The following is a 12439-nucleotide window of genomic DNA, read 5'->3' as shown; positions in this document are numbered from 1 at the left end:
GGCCCATATTGGTTTTTAAAACTTTAAAAACTACTAGTTAAAAACCAAAGTAAAAATAGATTTTTCAAAATTGATTTAGACTTTTCTAAACCCCTATTCTAACTAGGACACTGACTAACCCTAGTCTAACCCTGACTTCTGCAAATGTGGCGCCACCCCAAGTGGTCCCCATTTGGTTTTTCAAAAACGATTTTAAAACTTGAAAATAAGAGGTTTTCAAAAGATATTCAAAAGTAGACTTGAAATTGAAAGTTTTGAAATGACAGAGTCCTGACTGGGTCATAACTCTTCTAGATATGGCGCCAACTGAGTGAGCCCCACACCAGGGTTTTAAAAAATTTGAAATAAAGACTGAAGATGGCTTTGAAAAGGGGTTAAAATCAACAAATGAAATTCAGAGGTTTCGAAAATAGAGTCCTAAGCAGACTGAAACTCTGGACCAGATTTCTGAACCAATTAGGACTCTGAGATTTTAGATTTTTGAAAGCCAAATAAAGTTTTTGAAAGATTTTAGCAGAACTGGTAAAAATAAGTCGGAAAATGCAGTCAAGGTTAGAGTCCTCACTCAACCAAAACTCTGAAATAGAGTCCTGAATCAATTGGAACTCTACAAAATAGACTAATTTTCGAAAAATAAATTGACAAAACGAAAATGGAAGTAGAAACAAGATTCAGAATAGAGTCCCGATCAGGTTGAAACTCTGAAACAGAGTCCTGATCGGACTGAAACTCTATTTTTTGGGTTTTTCCTGAAAAACATATGAGAGAATTTATGAAAACCAGTGATAATGACAACAAACAATGACATCAGAACAGAGTTCTGATCCAACTGGGACTCTGGTGACAGAGTCCTAATTTGACCAGGACTCTTAAAATTTTGGATTTTTGAGAAAACAAATGAGGGAATTTTGAAAAATAGGTGAAAAAAAAGCAGAGATTGAAGTCTGGTTCAGAGTCTTGATCTGTCTAGGACTCTGAGAAAGAGTCCTAATTCGACTAGAACTCTGAAAATTTTTTGTTTTCTGGAAAACAAATAATGAGATTTTAAAAAGAACTTTTGAAAACAAGCGAAAATAAAGTTAAAAATGAACTTAGGATAGAGTCCTAATTCGATCAGGACTCTAGGATAGAATCCTAGAATTTTGAAATTCTGTGATAAAAGTGTAACAATTTTAGTTTATGAAGAGATATATGAAGGGATTTTTAAAAGATTCTCTCAAAATTGAGGTCAAGTTCTGAGTCCTGATCCAACTAGGACTCTTTGAATAGAGTTCTTATTCAACCAAAACTCTGAGTTTTTTACTCTTTTCGAAATATTTTGAAGAATTTGGTTGAAAACAGGTAAAAATAACAACGAAAGATAGAATCCTAATCCGACTGAAACTCTGAAAAAGAGTCATAATCTGAATGAGACTCTGAAATTTTGGCTCTTTTGAAAATCAGATGAGAAGGTTTTCGAAAACAGGTGAAAACAAGAGTAAATGATGAAATCGGGATAGAGTCCTGATTCGATTAGGACTCTGAGAAAGAGTCTTAATTTGACAGGGACTATAGAATTTTGGCCAAAACGAAGGATTTTGAAAGATTTTCTCAAAAACAGGTAAAATGATAGTGAAATGTAGAGTTCTGATCCGACTGAGACTCTAGAAAAGAGTCCTAATCCAACTAGGACCTTAGGATTTTGGCCAAAATGACAGAAATGGATAAGGGATAAGACTATGTCTGGTTTAAAATCAAAATGGAGTTTTGAAAATGTCTAAAAAGATGAAAAGACAGAGTCCTGATCCAACTAGGACTCTGAAATTTTGAGAAATTTGATAAATGAAGGATTCCAGAAGCGACACCACCTAAATGGGTTTCATTTGAGAATTGAAATCAGTTAAAATTTTATTTTAAAACAAATCCAGATTATTTTTCTGAAGAAAATATTTTTAAAATAAGAAATAGAAAGCCCTGGGGGTTGGCAAATGGCAAAATATCGGTTTAAAACCCAGGTATTTGAAATCGATTTTGAAAGAAAAGTTTTAAAACTCAAATTTGAATTTAATATTTTGAAAATAGGAGTGTTGGATATCGAAAATGAGATGCGATGACATACAATATAATGTAATGTTATGAAATTATATGAAATGATATGCCAAATGTATGCAGTGATATGCAATGACACATGAAATGTAGACCTTGGATGAAAGACTTGAAATCCTGGACCCCTGACAGAGACAAAGAATTTGGAGATTCTCATCTGAGGATGAGAACTGACAATTGAAATTGCACCAAACTAAGGATTGAATCTTGATTGTAGGATGGAGCATTGAAATTTTTGTAAAATTTGGGCTATGAATAACCCTGGCTCAGATATCGACCAACTGGTTTCCTGAAGACCGAACAAACGTATGGAACAATTTCTAAAACAAAGGTTAGTTATAACAAGAAATAACTCAACTAAATTTAAACTAACTATAATGTAATAAACTAAAAGATTTTAACTAACTACAAAACAAAGTAAGGCAAACTCTAACTAACCAAATTCAAGACAAACGTTAAATCCAAACTAACTAATTAAAGATATAAAACAAGCAAATTCGATCTAACTAATTGATCTAAAACTAATTTAAACAATCCTAATGAACTAATGCTAAACTATTGAATTAACTAAGTAATGAATAAAAAAACATGAAACTAGAACTAATTAATCGTAAAATTTAAAATGATTAAGCAATCTAATTAAAAGAAAAATGTTGGATCAAACAGCCTAACAAAACAATACTAAAAAAAATTTAATTATGCTGACTATGAAACGCAGAAAGCATTGGGATAACACAGGCCTGGGATCGATCAACATCAATCACGTTGGAGTGCATGATTGGTGGTGATTTCTGAAAAGACGCAGAACCAACACTGCGTATGATATGCGTTATCTGATTCCCGCAATCTGCTAAAAAAATTATTATTTATGCGGAGCAGATAAAAAAAAGAGTGTGATTGACAAATCACGTTACGCTTGATTCAAACGGGCAGCGTGTTCACGCTGCAAACACGCATGAACTGATCGACGCTCGATCTGAGGGAAATTGCGGGAATCAGATCCCTCAGACTAAACTCACTAAAGATGGCTCTCCACTCTTCCATGATGCCACCTTATATCGAAGCATTGTTAGGGGTTTACGATCCCTCACCATCACTCAGCGTGATGTGGTGTTTGTAGTCAACAAAATCTGCCAATATATGCACCAATCCACGATTGCTCATTGGTCTGTTGTTAAACACATCTTGCATTATCTCAAGAACACTCTTCATCATGGACTTCTGTTCAAAAGATCACCATCATTACAACTCAATTCAAACGTCAATCGGACCGGTTGCCCGGATGATAGAAAATCTATTGGTGGGTTAGTTGCTTTCCTTGGCCCCTAGATACTCTCTTGGTCCTCTTGCAAACAGAAAATAGTAGCTCGGTCCAGCACCAAAGCTGAATACAAATTCATAGCATGTGATGCCTCTGATCTCATTTGGTTCAAGTCATTGCTCAATGAACTTGGTTTCGTATCTCCAGCTCCCCTTATTCTTTGGTGTGATTACATTGGAGCATTGTACTTAGCTGCTAACCTGGTTTTCCATGCCTTTGCTTGTAACCATGTTAGCAAAGGTCATCTTCAAGTTCTATTCATTTCCTCGGCAGATCAATTGGCGGATGGTCTTACCAAACCACTCTCATTTGGCAATTTTTCTGCTGTTCGTGCCAAGCTCAAAGTGAGGGACCTCACGCTGAGCTTGCTAGGGCATGTTAAGGAAACCTACTCTCGTCACAAGAGAGTCACATCCAATGAACTCTATCGACACATAAGGATGGCAATCAAGAAAGGCAATACAGGCATTTCACTTCAAATGGACTTCAACCACCTCAGCGTATTCTTAGGAAAAGGGAAAGTGATCAACGTGATCACATTTGTTATCTCTTTGTAATCTAGCTAAACTCTTTCCAGATTCAATCTGCAACCAACGTTTTTATATATATCAAAGCCTCTCGTCTCTCTGTGAACAAGAGAGATTCGAGAGTTTTCCACTGTGTGCGTCGCTCTATTATACAATATCCCAGTAGAGCTGAAAGAAAGAAGCAGGAAATCCATCTGGTCCAGGGGCCTTATCAGGATTTGCCAAAAAAACTGCTTCCCGTACTTCGCAATCCGTGACTGGAGCAAGAAGTAGTTCATTATCGCTATCAGAACAGGAGGGACTAGAGGCCATGTGGGGAAATATACCACCAGAAGCTTGATCTTTAGTGAATAGAGTTTCAAAGTGACGAAAAAACACAACTTGAGTATGATCTAAATTAACAAGATTAACCCCTTGATCAGTGATACTATAGATGGTGTTCCTTTGACTCCTTATGCGCACCACAACGTGAAAAAAAGCAGTATTAGAGTCTCCCTTTTTTAGCCAACTATCCCTAGACTTGTAAAATTTTTTGACCATTTTTCCATTTGTGCGTGAAGAAGATGAGGGGTGGGTGTTTGGAACGGTAAAACACCATTCTTGGGATGCAGCATACGCACATTCTGCATGTCCGCCATATCCAGCGTTTGTCTGCAGAAGCTTCCCACAGGACACAATCAAACGCTGCCTAAATCTTGGTTGGTCCGTGTGTGAATGAACTTGGCCTAGGCCTCAAAAGGGTAAATATTATTGGAAACAAAAAATGGAAACTGGAAAAAGTGGAAAAGCCATGCAGAATAACTGGCTCAAGTAGTTATTCAAATAGTCCTCTAATGAATCAATTGTCGTCTTCATTGACTAACGCTTGCATGCCTCCTTGGGGCCTTGCAGGCTTGCAGCCCCTATGAGGTTCCTGTGTGTGTGTGTGTGTGTGTGTGTGCGCACGTGCGCTCATGTGTGTGTGCACATGTGATCCAGATTGCATTGGTCCTTGTTCACATCCATATTGCCAAGAAACTTGTGAGATTTCAAAGCCATCACCAACTTAAATCCTCTTTATTTTTGAAAAATGAGTTTAATATCTAAAGGAAAAAAGGTGCCATATTGACGCACCTGCAAAACTTTCCGAAAAAAGCTCTGCCACATAAATGACAAATAAATGCCTGAGCTCGCTCAAATAGCAGCAAGCCAGAATGCACTTAATGTTTGCCTGGTCTGAGTACCCACTTTGATTTGGTTCTTTCCCTTATGTTCTTTGGAGACAGGAGTATCCTTCAATGGAGAGGCCATAACAAGTTCCACTGTATAATTGGAAACTAAATGCATGGGTCTGTTTAGAGAGTACAAAGCCAGATAAGGACGCTGTTGTGGTTGCCTGGAACGCCCTCAAACACTTAATACTCTCAGAGCATCCATCAACAGTAATAGAAGCCTATAAATCATCACCTCAGAGAGTAACAGTCAAGCATTCTGGGATGGCATGCTCTGTAGACTTTATTGTTCATGCTGTTGATGCAGTTTTCTGCCTCGTGATTGGCAAGCGGTATCATTATCTAGTAGTTGAGGATTTTGATCATGAGATATCAGCAAAACATATCCCTCAAGAAAAGAAATCAGCAAAATATAAACTCCTAGAAAAGACTTTGTATTTAATCAAACGAATAAAAAGGCTGCACCTGAATAAATTGATAGCAACAAGCCAGTGCAAAAAGTTCAACAAAAAGTAAGCATACTGCTACACTTCCACAAACAGTTACATAAGACAGTCATTCTCAAATATTATTGACATGTAACTTGATTCAATGAGAAACTCAAATGGAAATCATCAACTCTAGAAACACTGCATATCTACAGCAACTTATAAGACCGCCCAAATTTATCTGAACTAGACATGACTCAATACAAACAATAGCAGCGTTTATTATGAAAAGACTCACACATATTTACACAATTACATCCAGGAATTAACCACGACCCCCACCACCACCCCTCAGAAAAAAACAAAGAAATCAAAAGATGACAGCCCCACAAAAAAGAATATGGAGTTGATCCTGTAAGAGATCATAGTCCTGATACTTCACTTACTGAGAAATCTTGGCTTGACTTTGGACTGTAGAGTATCTCATAAGGCCGGTCATTGAGGCTGTCCTTTAATATTGCAATCTGACCCTCCTTGACTAAAATTTCTTCGTCAAGCACTTCAATTTTTTTGCGCAAGGAATCCAGTTCATAATTTTGTAGCATATTCTTCTCACTGTATTCCTTCACTTGCTCCCATATCAGATCTCTTTCTTCTGATACCTGAGTTAGGATCCCCTTCAAAATTGTAAGCTCCTTTTGGTATTTTTGCAAGTCCATTTCAAGCTTGTTTACTGTTTCATTCTTTGTGCCAACCTGTCCACGATATGCCTCTTCATATAAGATGCAAATGAAAAAAGCACTCAACTAAAATAACTGATTACATCTTTTCATGCATGTAATTAATACAAATGCAGTTCAATTACAGGAGCCAACTAGAAAGAGAGATGGTCATCGAAAAGAATTATAATGCAACCATTTATAATTTATAATGCTAGTACACTAACACATAGTGGCCATTCTGTCTTCTTTTAATCACTATAGAAGAAACTTGAGCATCCATATCCATCTGAATATAAAGAAAGAAACTACTATTGGACATGATGAAGGGTTTACCTCAAGTTCAAGGTTTTTCATTTTGTGGGTTAGGCAGGATAATGAATCCTGGGTTCTCTGAATCTCTGATTTAAGAATGTCATGAAGCCTAACTGATGAAGCAAGTTCTGCTTGAAGACGTTCTAACTCGACCTCCTTTGTCCACAACCTCTCTCTTAATACTCTAGCCAGCAGCATTTCAGCCTCCAGCTCAAAGCGTGCATTTACCTAAATACACAAGGAAATGAATGTAAAAAAGTTAAGGAAAAGAATCAAATTCTTCTATTACCAAAGTCATAGTATAACTTGATTTTGGATACATTTGAGAATTAGCAATCAAATTTAGCCAGTACCAATTATCATTAACTACAAAAGCAACCATTTGAAGATGCATCAGCAGCAAAGAGCTTATTGCAGAGTTCATATTTGAATGATGCATCCTGCAATGAGCATGAAGCTGGTCCAAAGGCCATACTAGCTTCAAAATTTCCATCCTGGAATGTACACTTAAATGTCATGCAATTGTATCATTCAAGGCTTTTAGGTTCAAATGGAATTTCTGGTGGAGCAGTAAACCGCATAGATGTCACAAAGAATAACAATGAGAAAAGCAAGTCAGAAAGCATAATATGTGCTCCGCCAACTATTATATACTTTCCAATACTGGACCAGTTATAGTTTCTAATACTCTATCCACCACATAAAGTGGTTATTCCTGCATAAGTCATGAAAGGCATAACTAACATAAAGTTTTAATGATGTAGTTCCTAAACTATGCATATTGATAAAACACAATATAGATGTCCTGCACAACATTATTACATCTGTGTGCGCATATAATTGAACAAACTAGACATAAATCAACCAAGAGATCATAACAATATGCAAATATAGATGCTCTCAAGGATTTCCGTATCTGTACCTGCATACATGTATTTGAAAGTGAATAAAATAGGACTGAAGATGAATATATGTAGCTTAAGCAAACCAAAGCACATGTAAGCATTCCAGTTAGCCCGATGAAAACTAAGTCCACAGTGAGGAAAAAGCAGGAATTTGTTTAATATGTGCATTTTCTCTGACACGTAATGTATTTCCATGTATGTTTATTTACAGCATATTGAAGAATTACTTGATTATATGTCTATTGACCACTTCAGATATGTGACTGGTCATCCAATTAGTGTGATCTGCAATGCTGTGATTCACAGAGCTCACTTCATAATAAATGATATGAGTTTTTCACTTAATTGTTTTAGTTTTATGTATATCTAGTGCATGCTGAATGGAACACAGAGACATAATGATGTTATATGCTTCACCAGTTGACATAAGCATGTCAAATCTTCTACTTGGCATATATAAGGCCTCAGGCAGAGCAAATAAATACATACTGATACCAGTTTCATATGCTTCTTGTGATATAGTATGAGCTGTCAAATCTGCATATGATGAAAAGCCTGAAATTCAGCTGGATAGCAGCTTAACGATTATGTGTGCACATAATTTCTTTATTGGAGATATACTGAATGAAGCTCTTTAGGTTTCTGAAAGTGGCAAACCTCTTTTTCTTTTTGTCCTCCCTAAATATGATTAAACTTATGCTAATTTTACAGTTTTGAACAAGTGTTGCATGTACTGCCTTTGAATTCCGTTAATTAGCAGTTCAAGTAGAAAACACCCTTTATTACACCATGCAGGAGGCGGAGGAAGGAAGACAAATAAATGCATAAAAAAAGGCATCTCTTTTACCTGTGTTGTCTGCAACTTCATCCCTTGTTTGGATTCATTTCCATCAACATCCAATGATCGGCATCGGTAGCCACAAGATACAAGGCTGAGACTCTCATGCGAGATTCCAGATATTATCTGCAGACTCCTTTTGAAATTCTCAATTTCCTGTTTTAAACTCTGGACTTTCATATCAGTTTCAATGAAAGAATAGTCCACTAATTGATGAGCACCTTGTCCTAAATGTTCACCTTGCTCTGAAGAACAGTTTCTGCATAGCTTGTATCTGATGAACTCCAATAATTCATTACAAATAATGCTGTTCTGATCCAGCAGAAACAGCCCCTGGCCTTGCAAGCTCCCAATCCGAGCATGAAGTTCTTGATCAAGCTTGAGAATTGTTAATCCATCACCATTTCCAGCAGATTGCAATCTCTCCAGGAGAGATACATTCTCCCGTCTAAAGGTCTCTATTTCATATCTCGAGGACTCCAACTCCTTCCTCAATGTTTGCTCTATACCTGTCAGTCTCATTTGCTCAATCTGTAACTCACGCACATGGTCATTTTTATCAATTGATTCCTTTCCAATCTCAACATTCAAGTTCAGTCTTAACCCATTGATCGTCTTCTCTTGGTCACTGCAAGTCTTTTGTAATCTAACCACCACTCTCTGCAGGTCCTTACTCTCAATTTCCTTCTCCATGTAGCCTCTTCTGATATAGTCTCTATCAGCTTCTGCGCCATTGCAACGTTCTTCCATCTCGGTTAGGGACTGCCGAAGACTAGAAATTTCCACCTTTGCTTCTTTCAGTTTCATCATTAAGTCATTCAGCTGCAGTTCACTGGTTTCTAGTCTTGTCTGGTTCTCTGCTTCTTTGCTACTTAAGGAAACAACTTCTCTCTGAAGAGATACATTTTGCTCTGCCAAATCCCTAACACGCTCTCGAAGCCTCTTTTCTTCTACCTTAAACTTTTCATGCGTAGATGACCAATCACTGGACCTCCTGTCCAATTCCCTTTCCAAACATGACTGCATTTCATTTTTCTCCTTCTCAATCTTCCTCATCAGTGCCTCATGTTCTATCTTGGTATTTTCAAATGTACTTTTTAAATAGTTCCTCTCTATTATCCGTCTCTGTATTTGCTCAACCACTTCAGCGGCCAAATTTCTCCTCGCGCCACTAAGAACCTTTACCATGTGGATCAGTTCGCCTGATCCCAAAGCTCTATTCTGAACATGCTGCTCAAATTCATCTGAAACATGCCTAAGCCTCTCCTCTGCCTCCTTGTGTTCTTCTAGCAACCGGTCGTCTTTGTCATGAAAATTCTTCAATTTCCACTCTTCAGTTTCTTCCGTCTGTCCTTCAGTTTCTTCCGTCTGTCCTTGGTATACTGCACATTCTTGTTTAGGACCAACCAAACCATTGGTAGGAAAGGGCATGCACTCTGAACTGAACCTGTTCATGGTTGTAAATGGAATGTGTGCGGCATCACATGACTGCTTATATCCAGCCACATAGGAATCAGATCCTAAAGCAGGGGGTTTCTGCAGGCACCCATCATTGTAGTCTTCCGCCCTAGGGGATGATTCTGCATCAAACTCCTGTAATTTCAGCTTAGATTTTCTAGGAAACGCATTTGATGGTCGTTCAACAACATTCTTTGCAAGGTTGTGATTAGGTGAATAGCTGGAAAGGCTTTCCAAGCCATCTCTGTTTGAAAACAGGGAATCTGTGTCCCTAATATCCCGAAACGAGTGAGACCTCAAAACCTTATTATTATTTCCCAATGAATCAATCGCCAAAGAATTCTGGCTACGCGGAGGCCGCCCCAAGTTCCTCAAAGGTCTATCTTCTACCAAGGCACCATCTTCACCAGTACTATAATAATACCCATAACAATCCTGTTTGGACCTCATACCTTTGTCATGTTGCTCCCCATCGATGTACAGGTCCAAGGTTCCACTCGAAGCGTGGGTAAAGCGGGCAGATCGGCATCTTAGGCGCATGGGAGATGAATAAGGTGAGCTTCCAGCAGATTCAGGGTAGCTTCTCGATGATGGGTTTCCAGAGTCCATCTCTTCCCCTCCATAAGACTTTCGATTCAATTTGCTGGCTATTTTGACTCTCAATTGCTTTTCAGGGGTTATTTCACTGCAAATAGAAACCAGGAATGAGCACAAGAAAACACAGGCGATATATATATATATATATATATATATATATATATATATATATATATATATATATATATATAGAGAGAGAGAGAGAGAGAGAGAGAGAGAGAGAGAGAGAGTCTGCTGGATAAGCCACCTACCAGATGGATCGTTCATCCTGATGCAGAGGGACATGGTTTCTGCCAACAGGGGACTTGGCCATCTCTCTGGACCAGTTGTATCCATCTGAATCAAAGCCACTTGGATATTGTTTCTCTTGCTTGATAACAGAATCTTTGACGAGTTGGGACGATTCAACCCCATTTGCACCATCCCCAACTCCACCACCATCTTCCTTTTGAACCTTCCCGTTGGTGGCGGACGCTGAAGAATCTTGAAAAGAAGACCTAAAAAAGAATAGCTTCCTCATGTATGCTGCAAAAGGTAACAAAAAAACAAGAACCACCCTGAACACTCGTTCACTGCTCTTCTTTGATCACCAAAACAAACCGAAAAGTAAACTGAAACTCCAAGAAAAATTAATAAAGATCTTTTGGGCCTTGCCTTGCCCACTTTTACAGAACGCACGTACCTCTCTCTCTCTCTCTCTCTCTCTTTCGGAGAAGCTGAAGCTCAGAATCGACCGTACGGTAGAAGAGAAAGATGTTTCTTGGTCGTGGGCTATCGAATCTCAGATGGAAATCAGAAACCCTAGATTTCAGCGCCCTTTTCCGCGTGCCCTACAGCTTTTTGAGGATGCAACTGATGCATAACACCAGGCTAGCGACTTTCAAAAAGTTGGAGAGGGTTGTGTATGTTCGCCCTCCGATGATTCACTGAATCTCACGTCTGTGTTCGGGGCTTTGAATGAGCACCACATATACATGCACATGGGGCTCGTATTCCCGTGTATGTTGACATAACTTTGCATCGGACTCTGGTGTTGTTGCAAAGACTTAAGTACCCTTTATTGCTATTCTTCTCATAAAGTGATGGTTTGAGAAAATGACAAAAATGCCTTTCATTCAAAAAAGAAAAAACAAATAGTTGAAAAAAAGGACAAACATGTCCTCCATCCAGAAAGTCGAGGATGATGTTGACTCTTCAAAGTCTTCTTTCTTTTTCTGTTCAAAAAAAGGATAAACATGTTTTCTTCTTCTTTCTCCGTAAAACACTGTAAAACCCTTTCTCTCTCTAGAGAAGAAACATGTTCATCTCGTTCCGGTGACGGGTGTTCTACGAAATGTAAATCCCCCCTTTCTGTAAGGGCAAAATGCCATGAACACGTTGGGAGGAGACCTCAGACCCCTCTTCTGTAAGGGTAAAAGCTCTGAATCAGACTCCATAACTCTTCAAGTTGAATGATGCTACCCACACTGGGAGGAGCTCTCAGACCCCCCTTTCTGTAAGGGTAAAAACTCTAAATCAAACTCCACAACTCTTCAACTCCAGGGAACGAGATGAACACCCGTCACCAGAACGACGGCTCCGCTGAGACCTCCTCGTTAGGGAGAAGAAGAAGACGTGGTGGAGCTTCTGCTGGCCATCCTCAGCGCGACTGCACCGACTGGGTTGCTGTCGAGGAGGAGGGCGAGAACGGTGACTCTTAGCTTGGGCAATCTTTCTTTTGATGATTGTGGTTGTAATGTATCGTTGAAGTTAAAATGAGGAATGAAATGACAATAAAAATTGCTGAAAATTTACACAAATAAACTAGACTCAATAACGAAGACATCACCTTTTACGGATTTGGAATATGACCTCCGGTTAGGGAGATATGACTCTGACAAGTTGGTCCTAATTTGCGGAAGACACTACAAATCGCTATAGCGATTTGCGGAAGACACTACAAATCGCGGATTTGGAATATGACCTCCGGTTAGGGAGATATGACTCTGACAAGTTGGTCCTAATTTGCGGAAGACACTACAAATCGCTATAGCGA

At 38.6% G+C, this 12439-nt stretch overlaps 1 protein-coding gene across 1 annotated transcript; it reads right to left on the bottom strand.

The window, feature by feature from the left end:
• Positions 1-5587: 5587 nt before the first annotated feature.
• On the bottom strand, positions 5588-11124 carry LOC149820833 (uncharacterized). The gene is made up of 4 exons (XM_089983223.1): positions 10656-11124; positions 8359-10492; positions 6628-6834; positions 5588-6327 (listed from the first exon to the last, which is right to left on the bottom strand). The coding sequence occupies exons 1-4, from the start codon at positions 10922-10924 to the stop codon at positions 5995-5997; spliced, it is 2943 nt and encodes a 980-aa protein (XP_089839349.1). The 5' UTR covers positions 10925-11124; the 3' UTR covers positions 5588-5994.
• Between the last annotated feature and the right edge of the window lie 1315 nt (positions 11125-12439).

Source organism: Nuphar pumila, chromosome 12 (genome assembly GCF_984573655.1).
Source record: "Nuphar pumila chromosome 12, dmNupPumi1.hap1.1, whole genome shotgun sequence".
NCBI lineage: Eukaryota > Viridiplantae > Streptophyta > Magnoliopsida > Nymphaeales > Nymphaeaceae > Nuphar > Nuphar pumila.
This window is presented reverse-complemented; position numbering and strand designations above follow the sequence as displayed.

Bases quoted from the DNA above. Each gene is read 5' to 3' on its own strand.
- LOC149820833 (XM_089983223.1), bottom strand. From the start codon at position 10,924: ATGAGGAAGCTATTCTTTTTTAGGTCTTCTTTTCAAGATTCTTCAGCG. The intron at 10,493-10,655 runs GTAGGTGGCTTA...TTCTATTTGCAG, and splicing joins CAGGATGAACGATCCATCTG to TGAAATAACCCCTGAAAAGC. The intron at 6,328-6,627 runs GTAAACCCTTCA...TATCGTGGACAG, and splicing joins TGAAAAACCTTGAACTTGAG to GTTGGCACAAAGAATGAAAC.